The sequence below is a fragment of the Chiloscyllium plagiosum genome, unplaced genomic scaffold (assembly GCF_037043375.1).
Source record: "Chiloscyllium plagiosum isolate Xiang-an unplaced genomic scaffold, Cpla_swu_hap1 HiC_scaffold_25, whole genome shotgun sequence".
NCBI classification, from domain to species: domain Eukaryota; kingdom Metazoa; phylum Chordata; class Chondrichthyes; order Orectolobiformes; family Hemiscylliidae; genus Chiloscyllium; species Chiloscyllium plagiosum.
Window position 1 is genome coordinate 28,145,553 of NW_028270163.1, and position 17,589 is coordinate 28,163,141.

Consider the following 17,589-nt stretch of genomic DNA (forward strand, 5'->3'; position numbering starts at 1 on the left):
GATTATCAAGAAATAATTAGGTGACTGAGTCTGTGCACATATAGGTAGGAAGCAGTGATGTTGGAGCTTGTGTGTGAACTCAAAATAAAACTGACTGGAAAAGTATATGATTGGTATTTTAGATTAGATTAGATTAGATTACTTAGTGTGGAAACAGGCCCTTCGGCCCAACAAGACCACACCGCCCCGCCGAAGCGCAACCCACCCCTACATTTACCCTTTACCTAACACTACGGGCAATTTAGTATGGCCAATTCATCAATTCACCTGACCTGCACATCTTTTTACTGTGGGAGGAAACCGGAGCACCCGGAGGAAACCCACGCAGACAAGGGGAGAACGTGCAAACTCCACACAGTCAGTCGCCTGAGGCGGGAATTGAACCCAGGTCTCTGGCGCTGTGAGGCAGCAGTGCTAACTGCTGTGCCACTGTGCCGCCCACAGATTGGAATATTTTAACATTGATATTTTGCAAGGGCTTTCTTCATACAACTTCAAAGTAATTGCTCCTGTGGCAAGGCATTTTTCAGACAGTTTGCCACCATTTCAAAGGCTCTGGATTATAGACAGTGCAATGATAAGATAGTGCAGCCAAATTTGACTTCGATTCCAACATACTAAAATGTGACTTTAGTATCCTAAAAATCAAATTAGTAGTTTTCAGTCAGTGTATTAAAAACGTTTTGATACAAAGTGTATCACAATATCAGTAACATAATTTGATGTCCAGTAAAACTAATAAACCAGGATACTTCTGAATATTCACATTACATTCAGATTTCTGCATGTAGTGTGTGTAAATATTTACTAACCCTTTTGATCTGCAGAACTTAATTAGAGGAAATTGAATTTCATGTTATTTACTCATAATTTCTAAATACATTTTCTACTGTTCAAAAAATTACTTGTTTTATTCATTACTGGTTAAAATGAAAGTTGTAGTTATCCTTGCACCCCAAAGGCATTTCTTTTAAACTTTCAATCTGCTCCCCATTACACAATTCCAGAATCATTGCTGTCTGCCACATATTTTTTCATAGTCATACATCACAGAAACAGGCCCTTCAGTCCAATGAGTCCATGCCGAACATAATTCCAAACTAAACTCTTCCCACTTGCCTGCTACTGTTCCATATCTGTCCAAACATATCTTATACATATACTTATTCAAAATGTCTTTTAAACATTTTAATTATACCCACACCCACCACTTCTCAGGAAGTTCATTCCATATGTAAACCACCCTCTGTTTTTAAAAAAAAAAATTCCCCTCATGTCATCTTTAAATCTGTCTTCTCTCACCTTCAAAATGTTCCCTCCAGTCTTGAAATCCCCATCCTTGGAAAAAGACAGCTACCATTAACTCTATCGATATGTCTCATTATTTTATAAACTTCTAATGGTTGTATCTTAACTGTCTATGCTCCAGTGAAAAAAGTCCTAGCCTATCCAGCCTTTCTTCCATACTTGGCAACATCCTGGTAAATTTCTTCTGAACCCTCTCCAGTTGATAATATCCTCCCTGTAACTGGGTGACAAGACTAGACACCATATTCTAGAAGAGGCATCACCAATGCCCTGTTTAACCACAACATAATGTCCCAACTCCTGTACTCAAACAACTGAGCAATGAAGACAAGTGTACCAAATGTCTTTTTAACCATCCTGTCTATATGTGACACAAAGTTCAATGAATTATGGACCTGAAACCCACAGGTCCCTCTGTTCTGCAACACTCATCGCCCTAATATTAATTTTATAAGCCCTACCCTTGTTTGTTGTACCAAAATGCAGCTCACCACCACCAGCACCTTAAGGGAAACTAGGGACAGGCAATAAATGCTGGTGAGCCAGTGACACCTCCAGCCCACAAGTGAATTTTTTAACAAAATGCAATATCACTCATTTGTCCAGATTGAACTCCATCTGCCATTTTTCAGCCCATTGACCCATTAGGTCAAAGTCCTTTTGTAATCTTAAACCACCTTCAGTTTCTACTATGCCACCAATTTGGGTGTCACCTGTAAACTTACTAATCATGCCTTCTGTATAATCATCCAAATCAATTATACAAATGGCAAACAAAAGGCAACCCAGAACCAATCCCTGTGAATGTTTTGTTTAATTTTACAGGAACATTTTAACAAATTTTAAGGAATGGTTTGAGAGAGAAATTCAAATGTAGATCTAATATAAGGAAAGAAAAATAGTCAAAAAACTGAATGAGAGTTGTAGAACATTTGACGCAAGATTCTTTTGGAGAGGTTTCAATAAACAATATGCAAGGTTTTTGTTACCACACAGAATACTGAGTAATTGTTTTCCCTTTTTGTTTTGTTTAATGATGGTCCAAGCAGATCTATATATCCTATGAGGTGGCAAGATATTCAATAATCATAGTACTCTCTGAAATGGTTTCCCTCTTACTATGCTACTGACATGCACTTTTCACATTAATTTGGAGCTCTGTCAAACTGTGATGAAAAGGGAATGAAGCCTATTTTAGGTTTTCAATCACTTGGGTCCCTATCTGCAATCAACAAGCTAATGTCTAACACTAAAACTTCTCAGCAATTAAAGTAAAATTGGTGGCTTTGTTCTGCTATGTTGCAGTTGTGAACCCAGTTTTGAATGATGCAGTAGTTTATTATTATTTATTGTGGTTCAAATGCAGTAACATTAAGCAATTCACTGTGTGTGATTGCAAACCTCATCTTGGATACCAACTGATCTCTCCACTCTGAATATAGGTGTTCACTTAACTGCAGTAGTGATAATATGACACTTTTGAGGTTCAAGGAACATCAATAAAGCTTCAACAGCAAATTATTTATCACTCCACTTGTCCCTTGTTCGATCTTTTGTACACCTAATACTGTTGTAATGGAATATAACTATTTTACAACATTGTCCTGACAATTGCTGTTACTAATTTTACACATTTGTATCTTGAAATTTGTTTGTCAATTTTGAATATCTTAATTTTAACTTTGATTGTAATCCAGAAATCTAATTTACTGTTAAAGTTGGTCATCTATTTCCTTCCCTTATGGTGTCAGATGAGGTACTGGTGTTGCATTTAGAAAAGGACATTTAATTTCCTCTAATAGTTGGTCAAATGTACTGGGTGTGCCTTACTCTGGCGCAAACTAGAAACTGCGATTGACTCTGGATCAGTTGTTAATTTTAAAGCTACGACTGAGATTTTTGTTAGCTAAAACATGTGAATGGATATAAGGCAAAGGTGAACATACTGAGTTTGGTCACAGATCAGTACTGGTTGGAGGATGAAAAAGCAACCTCTTTTGCCTCTGTTCTGACTCTTTGCCAGCAGACTGATGCCACATTGGTTCCATTGTAATAATGGTAAAAACGAGAACTGCAGATGCTGGAAACCAGATTCGAGATTAGAGGGGTGCTGGAAAAGCACAGCAGTTCAGGCAGCATCTGAGGAGCAGGAACATCGACATTTTGGGCAAAGGCCCTTCACCAGGAATAGAGGCAGAGTGCCTGCAGGGTAGAGAGACCCTGCAGGCACTCCTGCCTCTATTCCTGATGAAGGGCTGTTGCCCGAAACGTCGATTTTCCTGCTCCTCGGATGCTGCCTGAACTGCTGTGCTTTTCCAGCACCCCTCTAATCTAGAGTCCATTGTAATGATGGCTGAGCCTAATTTTCAGTGTTTCAGAACTAGTCATTCTATCACAGGGAATGCATCCTACACAGGACGGAATTTCTGAACTGCTGTTAATCCAACTAATGGCAAATGCAATTCATTGAGTATCTTGTGATCATAAGTTGTTGATTGATCTGCTCATTAATAATGAGGAGCATGTGTTGTTCAGCTGCTGTTTTCCAATAAATTTGGACCAAAGTTTGGAGTAGCTAAAGAATTTACTACTTCTGCTTTATCCAACATCAGAACCTATTTGGCTATGCCTGGTTTCTCTGTTTTTCTGTTTCATGTAACATTCTGGGTCTTGGAGTTGTTCAACATGTTCTCCAACTCTTATTATGCATTTTTCAATGTATTGCTGTTAATTCCACTTAATGTTTCCTGCACTCCTTAAAATTCTTACCTCATTAAGATTAATCTCCTAGTTATATATATTGTGTTTAAAAACGTTTCAGATTCTCAACAATTTTTTTTCTGGGTGTGTTTTCTACTTTGCATTACTTAATAGTGTAATAGTGATCTATGTAAAATATTAAGATGTCAGGTCTCTCTATTGGAATAGCAAGGGAACTCCATTAAGGATTTAAAAATAAAGTAGTAGCTTTTAATTGTTTTGATGGTATAACCATACACAAACCAATCTCACCTCCTCAGAACCAAAGGCAATCCTTGTAAGAAACTCCTTCAGCTGCACATATCTGGCCCTCAGACCAAATACAGGACCTGATATACAATCATGATTATGCCACAGATCCTAATTTTTCAGCACTTCAGCTCATAACCCTTCATGCAATCAGTCTGCTGCTTATTTGTATCATTACTGTCTTTGTACTGTAGAATTTTAAAATCTCTTCCTACACTAACAATACCTTTCCCAGTTTTCTAGTTGACTTGGACCACAACTTCAATTATTGGTATTAACAGTTTGTGAGGATATAATCTTTGTTCCTGAAGAATTTTACGTAATTAATTAACCAAGGACTTGCACTGAGGGCATGTTCTTTGGGTGGTATCTTTATATGGCAATCTCATTGACTTCACCAGTTGGGGCTCTTCTGGAAGCTTCCATTGTTTTCTGTCTTCCACCTTTACTGTCTTTACCAGGCTGCATATCATTAAGTCACCTATTGATGTGTCACTGCTGTTGATGTGCCTATATATCATATAGATTGTTTTCTAATGTACTTCCAGAATGGAAGCAGTGCCAAAGGCATTTAGTGAAATCTCGCTCTGCTTTTGCCACCTTTTTGCCTTGGAGGTTATCATTTCCGATTTTGCATTTGACTGCTTCTTAATCCCTTTTCCTTCTTATTGCCTGAGTGATTTCATTTCTCTGCTGTGCACATTTTATCAGTTTTTTTGGCTGCTCTCCTTCAGTCAGCTGCCGTTATTTGCAAGCTATGTATTACAGCTAGGATTATCTGTTACTCTACAAATTATTTTATGATTATTAGTAATTCTGCCAATTTGTCAAACTTATAATATTTTAATATCCTATATTTATTCATTTTCTATCTTACGTAAATGTTGCTTGCATAGTATGTCAAGCTAAAGTTTCATTGCTGTATTACTTAAGTTTATTCATTATCTTCTCCAGATTCTTTCCCTCTTTAAAATTGTTAGTATTTCAATAATTATTCCCAAATAATATATAAATCAATCGTTTCTTCCCAGTTTTTAATTTCACATGTCAACCCACTGTGTGTTCTTTTTTCTGTGAGACTACTGGGGAAAACAGGAGAGATGAAATTTGAAAATTATTATAATATACTTTGTGTGTTTTAAGGTTTTGTTTACTTAATTGACGCATCCACTATTAAACTGTTAAAAATCACACAACACCAGGTTATAGTCCAACAGGTTTAATTGGACAATAACCTGGTGTTGTGTGATTTTTAACTTTGTACACCCCAGTCCAACACCGGCATCTCGAATCGTGACTATTAAACTGCACAGGGAATTTTTTTTTTCGTGTAACAGCAAATCATGGACAGTTCACAAACTTCATTGAGTGATATTTAGAATCTAAGTTTAACGAGTTGATTCATTGCATTGTCGATAATTTTTTTTCTCCTTAAATACTCGTAACAAAATGCCTTAGCAGAGGAGCATAGCTACATCTGAATTAGGGACAGGAGTAGACCATTTGGTCCCTTTAGCGTGTCCTGTCATTTGATAAAATCATGGCTGATCTGATTGAGAGTTCTGTTTGCTGCCTCCACTTTACTCTTTGACTCCCTTATTGATCAAGAAGCTATCTTGCCCAGCCTTAAAAACTGCATAGCCCAGTCTTAAATACAGCATACCCCTGCCTCTGCTGCTGTCTGGTGCCTGGAATGCAATTGCTTATTCATCGGCCATGCACCCAAACTTCTGACATTTTCATTCAATAACTAATCATTCCTCAGGGTGATTCACAATTAAATCAAACCATTCAGTTTTATTTACTTCCAATCAGATGGTTCAAGGCAGCACAGGTGAAAACCATGAAGAAAAAAAACTAGCTCACGTTTATCTCGTGCTCTTCACACTAATAATGTACCAAAATAATTTACAGGCAATTAATACTTTATTTAATTCAAGAATATTCACTGTTGTAAGAAAAACAAGCCAAATTATGTACAGCCAGGACCTATGATTGTTTAGTATTGTTTAAAGATGCACGTTTGACCAAGAAACTGTTGCCTATTGTGACTGAATAGAATTGTACGTAAAGAAAAGGTCTTGCCTTTTAAATCTCCTTTCAGGACTTTGGGACTTCCTTGTATAGTATCTGTGTGAAACTGTATAACCATAGCAACTTTTTTCTCCAGCTGATGGGGCAATCAGGCTTCAACTTAATGTCTCATCCTACTAATTCAGATGTAGCTATGCTCCTGTTCTAATGATTTGGACATGCCGATGTTGGACTGGGCTGTACAAAGTTAAAAGATTACACAACACCAGATTATAGTCCAACAGGTTTAATTGGAAGCACTAGCTTTCAGAGCACTGCTCCTTCATCAGATGGTTGTCCATAACCACCTGATGAAGGAGCAGCGCTCTGAAAGCTAGTGCTTCCAATTAAACCTGTTGGACAATAACCTAGTGTTGTGATTTTTAACTCCTATTCTAAGACATTTTGATAATAGTTGTTCAGGAGTAAAACTCCCAGCTGAACTATCAATGTTGCAATGAATCAACTGGTTAAACTCAGATATCATTCAGGCTGAAGTTTGTAAACTATTCATGATCTGTCTGTTGTTATGTGGAAAATTTAAAGATATCTTTCCCTTTACGGTTCAGTAGTGAATCAGTGTGTCATGTAAGGCAACAGAAGCTGAAAAACTTAAGTAAATATTGTAATGGATCATTTTCAAATTCTCATTTTCACTGGCACCTAAAATCAGTGCTTTTCTTTGGAAGAGTTAGTCTCGATTTCTGATCTGAAGTACAACCTTCTGACTCTGACATGCCAGTGCTTAGACACCATTACTCATGCACAGTGTGCACTATATGACAGAGTGGAAACTGCTTCCTGTTCCATCACATCCTAACTTACAACCAAAAGAAATAAACAGAAGATGGAAAAAAAAACCATCAGGTTAGTAGTACCAGCTTTCTCACCAAAATCCTTGTCCTGCGCAATGCTTATCTCTCTCAAAATAAAGTGGATATTCAACATCAGAATAAAAGAACAGCTTAAATGCAGAGAAAATCAAGTACAATATGAACTTTCAGATTTATTTTTCCCATACTTTTAGAGAGATGATGCAGATTCTTCTTTGGTCCTGTTTGGTATTGAGGCAGAATGTCACACTTAAACTTAGAAAACCAAAGCAATTTCAGATATTTTGCTCAAGTTTCTGCTTGAATTCTTTTGCATATTGCAAACAAAGTCTTCCAGTTCTAATTACAAAGTGCTTAATGTTTTCAAATTTGTGTTTAAAAAATTCATGCGTTTGGTGTGTGGTTTTATTAAAACAACTGGAATTAGGTTTATCATAAAGAATGATACCTATATTTAACCTGTCACCAACTGTGAGTCCACACATTTCAAATTACTGATTCTGAAATGCTATACAGGTTCATTTAACTAATCTCAATAGTGTACAATAGTCTGTTTAATAGTAAACTCAGTTTTTATTAATATTTTTAAATATTGTCCGTGAATGTCTTTATATTTAAGAAATTTTAGAGATGACTCAAAGACGCAATTGAGAGAGGTTTACTATGGTGATGGATTTGTTCTGGGGACATGGCTAGTATTGTGGGCAATCTGAGTTTTAGAACCAGAAGATCAGATTGTTTTGGATGCAATTTGCAGTGTGGAATGCTTTTTTTTTAAAAACGTTGCTACTGTGAGGAGGATTTTGCTGGAAAAACTAGCACAGGCAAATGGAAACTAAGCTGAATATCCATTTGTATGTTATTAGGTTGTTTGACAAGTTTGACTGTAATCATTCTGAAATACACTGCTGTTAATACCTTTTTCTTTTGCAAATGGTAAGTTTAGTTAGGGTTACTAAATTAACGCGATCAAGAAAAGAAATTTGCAATTTTAAATCATTGTCAACCAAAAGCAAGATTGTTTTTTCCGAAGTTTGTTGCATTTTGACAGTCGGCATCTCTAGTTACAAGGAAAGGAGCAGTGATCCTCCTGATCTGTTCTCCCAGAGTGACTCCTGTCCCATTTCTTTGGGGAAAGAGGAGTCTGTTTGTTAGTTTCTGTGCAGCATGATCTGCATGTGTTAGGGTGAAGAACTCTAATGGCAGCTATCAGCACAATTAGTGGCAAAGTGTATAAGACATTTCACAGGATGTTTGTTTTTATTCTGTTGTATAAAGTTATACCCCTTGAATTATTTTCCCTGTGTTAGGCAAACAGTGTATAATTACCCATAATGGAAATATGGGGCAAAATCTTAGAGGGTTTTTGATAATGTGGGCTATAGCGAGATCTGTGGTAGCATTAGATGAAAAGTCTAGTGCGGTCCATGTTCATGTCGGGAGCATTTGCTGTCACTCGGCAGTGGCAAGTTACCAAATAAGGGGGAATGTTCCTTATTAACTGCCTGTTGCTGATCTGACCTGTCTTGTTAAGAGCCCTCTTGGCACATTTCTGATCCACTCACAGCAGCTCAGGCTGAACCAGCAACAAGAACCCCAAAAAACCATAAGATTCACCCAATATTTCAAATAGTTTTGGCTAAGTGCAAATACACGAATGAGTAAGTAGGTTGAGACTGCAATGCAACCTGCATTTGGGGTGTTTAATGAAAAGACCTGTGTGTGTAGAAAATTTTAAATCTCTCAACACCAGGTTATAGTCCAACAGGTTTAATTGGAAGCACACTAGCTTTCAGAGCATCGCTCCTTCATCAGGTGGTAGTGGGTGTGCTTCCAATTAAACCTGTTGGACTATAACCTGATGTTGTGTGATTTTTAACTTTGTACACCCCAGTCCAACACCGGCATCTCCAAATTAGGAAATTCTATGTATTATCCTTACATAGAGCAGGGTTAGACTCAGAATCTTGACTATCATAATACAGAAATAGTTATTAGCTATTTTACAGACAGGTGGCTAGCCACACATACATGCACCTGCCAAACAAGTTAACTAAAATTTACAAAACCTTGCATTTGCACAACCTCAACATTTGCCAAGACATTTTAAAGCCAACAGATTGTCACTGTTTTATGCTGTGAAACTGTTCACTGCAAGGTCTCATCAACAGCAAAGCAGTGAAAGTATTTAAAAGTCAGTTTTTTGGTATGGTTAGCAGAAAGAGTGAATGATAGTCAAGATTCTGAGTCTAACCCTGCTCTATGTAAGGATAATACATAGAATTTCCTAATTTGGAGATGCCGGTGTTGGACTGGGGTGTACAAAGTTAAAAATCACACAACATCAGGTTATAGTCCAACAGGTTTAATTGGAAGCACACCCACTACCACCTGATGAAGGAGCGATGCTCTGAAAGCTAGTGTGCTTCCAATTAAACCTGTTGGACTATAACCTGATGTTGTGTGATTTTTAACTTTGTACACCCCAGTCCAACACCGGCATCTCCAAATTAGGAAATTCTATGTATTATCCTTACATAGAGCAGGGTTAGACTCAGAATCTTGACTATCATTCACTCTTTCTGCTAACCATACCAAAAAACTGACTTTTAAATACTTTCACTGCTTTGCTGTTGATGAGACCTTGCAGTGAACAGTTTCACAGCATAAAACAGTGACAATCTGTTGGCTTTAAAATGTCTGGGCAAATGTTGAGGTTGTGCAAATGCAAGGTTTTGTAAATTTTAGTTAACTTGTTTGGCAGGTGCATGTATGTGTGGCTAGCCACCTGTCTGTAAAATAGCTAATAACTATTTCTGTATTATGAATGTGAAGCCAAACCTTCCATGTAATCAGACACGCAATCTGACACACATTTTGCATGATTTATGTATACTTTTAACCAACCCACCCAGATATGTTGTGATGATTGTCCGGGGCATTTGGGACTTAAACCTGGACCTCTGAACCGGAGGTAGGGACACTGATACTGAACTATAAGTTCTTTGTGGGATTGTTTTCTGAAGACGAGGTAGTGCTGTTGTCGTGCTATATTTTCTTCTGCCCTCTGGTGGCTATTTCAGATGAACGTGTGCACAAGTTTAACATTTTATTTATTTTCAGTGGAGAAATGGAACAATTTGTGTTTGTGCAGTAGCTTACAAAAGATGTAATATAAAAAAGTGTCACTTCAAAAAATTGCACCATATTCATTACCAAAAATCACTGGTACACATTACTATGCCTCTACTGTTTGATATTGTTGCAGTCTCCCAAATATTCTTTCATCGTCATTCACTGCTGATGTTAGCAAAGCAAAAGTGATCCTGTTCTCAGTGAGATTGCCTTTTAATCCTGTCTTATCCCTTTCTCAGTAAATAAAGCATTACATCCACAGTTCCAAAATCTTTGGTGGTTGAGAGTAATTTTTGCTAACTCCGTATCACTGTATACAAAAAAAAACAAGAAAAGCAAAAACACTTTATAAATTTGATGAGAATCCTCAAAGATTAACCCCAGTACCTAGTATGTTCTTTGTCCCAGGCAGGATATTTGAATTCTCCATTCCAGGAGGGCAGGTATGACCATTACTTGAAGCAGAAACATTACAACTTAAATTTTGGAACAAGACTACAGTGAAGATGATTTGCAATGTATTGAGTATCATAATTAAGTAGTTTACTTATTGTGGGGGCATACACTGGATACACTGAGCTCCCAACCCATCAATCTATGTTTGCCTACATGGAGATTGGAAACTATATCTGTATTGGTGTGATACTGGAATCTTCAATTAGATTGTGATGGAAGTCATATTTTTGAATGATGCGCTGATAGCCATTTACTGACAAGCATATATAGAGAGAGTAGTTTTTTATTTGTAACTTCTACCATAGACAACTGATACAGTAAAAATGTGACAGCGTTCCTCCAGTATCCATGTAATGGATAACACAAACTACACAATCGTACAGGGCATAAAGTGCATAAGAAGTGCAAAACACTCCCATTACAGTGTAACAGCAGTGTTCTGCTGACATGCAGCACCCTCTTTGAGCAATTTCAGTTAAGTAATGCATTCAGTATTTGTGTACTGAAGTTTCTATTGCATTTTCATTGTTACCAACATGATCTCCCTGTTATGCATTTACAAGCTGCAATGAGGCGACTGTACCAGAACAAAATAACATGAATGTAAATTAAAGTTATTCCATACAATGTAATTTTGTTTCAGACTTTAAAGTGGATGATAAAGGATAATCATTAAAACAAAGTACAATAAATTCTATATCTTTAATCTCTTACAGTGGAAAATATGTCTCACTGCGAATTTGCCTGCTTGCGTGATCTACTGATAAGGTGAGTTGGGAAGGGGTCTTCTGTATGGAAATCTATCTTCCTTTTGTAAATGTTGCTGGTGTGATATATCATTTTTTAAAAAAAAAGCAGATCAGGGTCATACAGTAATTTGCCTCATTCCTTAAGTGTCAATGTACACTTATCCATGAATTTCACAATGAAGTGGAACATCTAAATTGAAATAATAGGCATAATTTTGCTGACTCTGAGCATCTGACCTTGTCTATTCTCATTAGTTTGTTACCCCTTCTCCCATCACTTCAAGAAAATGTCAATTCATAACGTTGCTGAAAGTGGGAACTGAAAATGGCATCGTGAGAGGAGTGGGGCATTTGGGACAGAAGTGTTGAAGATAGCCGCCAGGATATGTCCTTAACAATAACATTTAATAATTGGCAAATAAACGACGGAATGACTGTAGCGGAGTGAATTAAATCTCAAATCAAGTGCAAAGATAAATAAGGGTTGAGAGCGAAAAAAAGAGGAAAGGAAAAAGAAGAAAAAAATTGACATTTTAAATTCCGCTTGAAAGTAGCAGGAATGAACATCAACACTTGTAAAAGCTAGTTTTTAATGAGAATGAGGTTGAAAGTTCAATTAAGGTGCTACTAAGTTTTAGCCATAAATAGCTCATGATTTTTGCTTTGTGCAAACTCACCATTCAGGTCACTGATGATCAGAGAGGAAAGTGCTATTTTCACAAAGTGGTGAAACAAATTGCTTGGGAGAAAATTATCCTTTGGATAATTCAAATTTAGCTGCATTCTGCTCTTTGCCTCAAATTGTTGCGCGACTTCCATGTAAATAACAGAGTGTGCCATTAGCATCACCATTATTGCCAGAAAGATTCTGGCCTAATGTGGAGCTGTGATGACGAATGAATTGAACAATTTGAATTGGTTCAGTATATTACATTTTATATTCTCATTGTACTAAATATCCCTCAGGACTCACATGCAGAATCTCAAAGATGTGACCAGCTCCATTCACTATGAAGCATACAGAGTTCAACGGCTGAGTGAGGGAAATGAGTTTTCCAATGGAATAGCAGAAAAGGATATGAACAGCAACATGTAAACTGTATATGGCCTTTCCTTCAAGCTGCTGAACTTATCTGACCAGCTAATAATTTAGATTAAAAGTATGTGGTAGTGTATCAGCACTGCTTGTCTTAAGATAATTTATTCCACACTATGCTATTCTGTTCACAAACAAATGACTATTACACATCACAAAACTAAGTGGTGCACCCTTGCCATATTTTTGTATTGTCTTGCTTTTATTGATTATCTTTCAGACTTGCATGACACCAAAGGGGTTAAGAAATATTTTGCAGAAAACCACGGAATTGATTTTTGTGGATGAGGTTTTTTCATGATTAAAAATAAATTGTTCAGGGAGAAGCTTAAAACAAAATTGTTAATTTGTGAACAGAATGTTTTGGTGGATTAAAAATTGCTTTCAATACTATGGTAGTGCTAAATCTAAATATGTGTTCTCCAGGACAAAAAGAACAGAATGTAATTGGCTCAATTATTACTATATTTATTTCCAGTATATTACTAGCATGTTTCAGTATATCAAAACACAGCCAACTGAGGTATTCAAGATAATCTCAAAGGTCTCTTTGTTCTTTGGTGGCTTTAATTAGAGAGGTGAAAGATAACACATTTATATTTTGTGAAAAAGTTGGTAGTGTGGGTGTTTTAAAAAAAACAAACTCTTTAATGGTGTAAACAATGTTTAAGAGTGAGTCAAAGACTGCTTCTTTGCCAAAATATGTATTGCTTAATGAAAAGCTAGTTTTTGTGAAGCAAAGTGAAAAAGGAATGTCACGTTAGTCACTCAGTATTTTGAAAATGTAATTATATTGAAAATTGAAGCTTATCTTTTGTCTTTCCTTGTATGACCTTTATGTCCATTTTTTGGGGGTTTACATTCATTGTCAAATTAGACTTTTTATATAAAATAAAAATGTTTGATATATATTTCCTAAAATAAACATTGCAAATTTAATGTTTAACTGCCTTTTATTATTTGATTGCCTTTTTCACTAATGTGTTGACATTTTAATGCAGCTGAATTCGGGGGGAAAAAATTTTAAATTATTTTGAGTGGGTTAAGACACTTTGTTTTTGAAGTTCAGAGTTTATTTATTGTTTGTTGTCTTACCCTGGTTGTCCTGAGAAGATAGTAATAGACTGCTGTTGTGAACCATTACAATCTTTATGGGTTCAAGATAACCCAAGTGATTTCAGACAAGCTAATGATCAAGTCCCTCCAGTAAAGGATCAGCAATCAACAACCTAATACTACTTAGTCACTTTGAAAGTGGTATCTTCATGATCCAGGTGTCCAGACAAGAATATGTTGATACTTTGTTTTATAATGCCTCTGTTAAGCACCGTGCGGTGTTATCTCACATTAAAGTTGCTACAAGCTGCTTTTCTTAAACAATGAATAAAGCAGGATTGAGGAATATTAGACAGTGGTGTATCACATCAAACTAGATTACTAATGGGGAGTAAGCAAAGTTTTTTTTTTAGTAGCAGTGCTCAACAGGCTACAACAAAATCTGTTTCTAATGGATTTCATTCAAACTTTAAAAGTCGTACTTCTAGTGCTACGAGCTAGTGAGGGCAGGAATAGGAGGATAGAGCAGATGAATGCATGGCTGAGGAATTGGTGTATAGGAGAAGGATTCTCACATTTTTGGATCATTGGAATCTCTTTTAGGGTAGAAGTGACCTGTACAAGAAGGATGGATTGCACCTAAATTGGAAGGGGACTAATACACTGGCAGGGAAATTTGCTAGAACTGCTTGGGAGGATTTAAACTATATGATGGCGGGGGCGGGGGGGTGGGACCCAGGGAGATAGTGAGGAAAGAGATCAATCTTAGGCTAGTACAGTTGAGAACAGAAGTGCGTCAAACAGTCAGGGCAAGCAGGGGCATGGTAGGACTAACTAATTAAACTGGATTTATTTCAATGCAAGGGACCAAACAGGGAAGGCAGATGAACTCAGGGCATGGTTAGGAACATGGGATTGGGATATCATAGCAATTACACAAACATGACTCGGGGATGGGCAGGACTTGAAATTTAATGTTCCAGGATACAAATGCTACAGGAAGAATAGGCAGGGAGGCAAGAAAGGAGGGGGAGTGGCATTTTTGCTAAGGGATAGCATTACAGCTGTGCTAAGGGAGGATATTCCCCGAAAGACATCCAGGGAAGTTATTTGGGTGGAACTGAGAAATAACAAAGGGATGATCACCTGATTGGGATTGTATTATAGAACCCCCTAATAGTCAGAGGGAAATTGAGAAACAAACTTGTAAGGAGATCTCAGCTATCTATAAGAATAATAAGGTAGTTATGGTAGGAGATTTTAACTTTCCAAACATCGACTGGGACTGCAATAGTGTTAAAGGGTTTAGATGGAGAGGAATTTCTGAAGGTATAAATAGCTCAAGAGAGAGGCCATTTGGCAAATAATGGCAGCAAGTAGTTTTCCAATGCCTGCTTTCTGAATAGTCACATGACCTGGAGCACTGGTAGAATGAAACCATTTATTATTATGAAGACTGATCAATGCAGACACGAACTTGAATTTTTGTATTATTGCATAGGATAGAAATATGAAGTGCAATTTATGGATTCATCTCATAATGCATGGTGGGCGAGTTATGTTGTGATTTCCTTGCATGTCATGAGAATTAAATGAACGGGAGTTGTTCTGTGAAAAAAATTAGGGAAAAGGCAAGCATGGAAATTCTCAGTGCGATGGGATAAGGATCAAAATACTGGAAAAGTTATTCTAATCCTAAAACTTGTTCTTATTATTTTAGTATCCAGTTTTCAATCCAAGGATTTGTTACTGGCCTTGCAGGTTGCATGCACCTAATCCAACAATGTGGACAGTATCCAATTATTGGTTAATTTTATGAATTTCTTATGCAGCCCTCATTTAGTTATGTGATTATATTTCATACAAAGTGATAGAATTCAGACAACAAATCATCTACACAGTTTAAAAACTGTCAGGATCTTTGCACAATATTGCCTAAGCTGTGCTAAATCACTTGTCCTACAGATGGAGCAAAACTTTTCGTAAAGAAAATCTTTGCTTTTAATATTTTCAAAAGCACCCTTTCCACAAGGATACTTTTAGGATCAGATACAGACATTAAAAGGTGATGTGTTTTCAGTTTTGTGCATAAGATTCCTCTAGCTTCCATTTATTAGTCAGTTATTTTAATGCCATTTTTAAAAAAAGGATTATCATTGGTGCTCAAATAATAGCAGAAATGCCAAGCTTAGTGGAGCATATTTACCTACTGACCCCATTTTAAAACGTCACACTTAGTGTGATCAAGGTGAAATCGGAGTGTGGAAGTAGAAAGAGCTGGTAAGTGGGGATGAAGTGGCATTGGGAAATAACTTGAGCAAAGGAAGGGGTGATAAATTGGGTTTTGGTCTGGAAGGGGGTCACAAACAGGCGAAATCCTTTCTTGAACGAGAGATAAAGAAAAATCAAATACCTAACTAATTTGCTGTCAGCAATCAGACTTCAGAACTTATTGCATTGAGCCAAAATCCTCACCAAAGCAATTGATAATATCCAAAGAGGCCTCGCAGAATAATCCTAGCTTGACGCAGTTTCAATTTGTGTTCCACAGCTGCCATTACTGCCTCAGAAGATGCTACTCCCATTGCTTGTTGCATGACATCACTGGGCAATTTTAAAGAACAGAATTTCCTTGATTATTCAGTAACACTGTGATTGTGACGTTGATAACTTACAATTTCTTTGATCCCTAGAAGTGGTACCTCATATGGTTTTGAAGGAACATGAACAGAGGATCATGTTAAATATCATTGAATTGCTACTGAGCAATATAATTTTGTTTCAACTTAACATTTGCTTTTCCTTATCCAAATATATGCTGCCATTTTGTTCCAGTTTTAAACCAGCAATTTTTTTTTTATTGAAATGAATCTAACTGAGCCCTTTTTAACTCTAGGTTTAAAGTTAGCTCTTGTTACATTTTATTTTCAATTTGTTGTAGCTGTTGTGTTAGGTTTTGATTTTTATGGCTTAATGTGCATTGTTCACTAGTACATACTCAGATTTGTACAATCTGAGGAACAAAACACTTTTTGATGTAGGAGCTTCTACTTGTGTCTTTCATACATGACCTTGTGCCTGACTTAATCGTCTGATGGCGAGAGCTGGTAAACATTCTAATATCGGATCAGAGTAATATCAATATGCTAGGTTATTTTGACGAGCGCATGACTGAGCAGCATAATATTTCCAGACATCCTACTTTCTTCCTTTCCTGTGGCATCAAATTCATGCTGCCTTATCCAGCAGGACATACTCGGCATTGCTTGTAAACATTGCTATCTTTCTCATTGACCTCTAGCTGTGAAAATCATCCAGCTATAAACTGTCAATTCTGAACACTGTCTCCTTCATGCAACCTTATTTGGGACGAACTAATGGTCTAATACATGGGCTTTTTTTCTCTGTCTCGTTACTTTGAAATCACAGGAGAATCTGTTCCTCTGAATCTTTCCTTTATATACTGATTCACCAATTTATCCATAAATAAAACTGTTGAGTACTTCCTCCCTTTTATCCCACATATTTTCACCATTCAAACTGAGTTCTCAAAGTATTCCATATTCAGGTGAAATTACAATGCATCTCTGTTGAGATAACCGACATAGTCCATGTGCATTAAGTTAAACAATAAAGGAGACTTTGTTCATCTCCATCCCCTCTCTCTGATTTCATGTTTAGATGTAGACCTGATTTTAACCCTGTATGAACTTGTGACCAAACATGCTTTGATGCTACTGAGAGTTGAAACTCTTGCAACACTTAGGTTAAATTGATGACTTTTGTTTTAGTGAAATTGGTTTGCTCTATTTTAAGTCTTCTGCTTTACAACCAAAATGAGTCATGGTACTAATGTGTTTGGCTGGTGACTTTT

General features: G+C 36.8%; 1 protein-coding gene across 5 annotated transcripts in view; it reads left to right on the forward strand.

Annotated features, from left to right (window-relative positions):
• LOC122562098 (neuronal-specific septin-3-like) overlaps positions 1-13,605 on the forward strand; it is a 290,456-nt gene extending 276,851 nt beyond the window's left edge. For all 5 annotated transcript variants that reach the window (XM_043714621.2, XM_043714623.2, XM_043714624.2 and 2 more), the window contains 2 exons: positions 11,531-11,582; positions 12,530-13,605. In XM_043714621.2, coding sequence (XP_043570556.1) covers positions 11,531-11,582; positions 12,530-12,659 — 182 coding nt within the window. In that variant the 3' untranslated portion in view covers positions 12,660-13,605. The remainder of the gene's footprint in view (positions 1-11,530; positions 11,583-12,529) is intronic.
• The last annotated feature ends 3,984 nt before the right edge of the window (positions 13,606-17,589 follow it).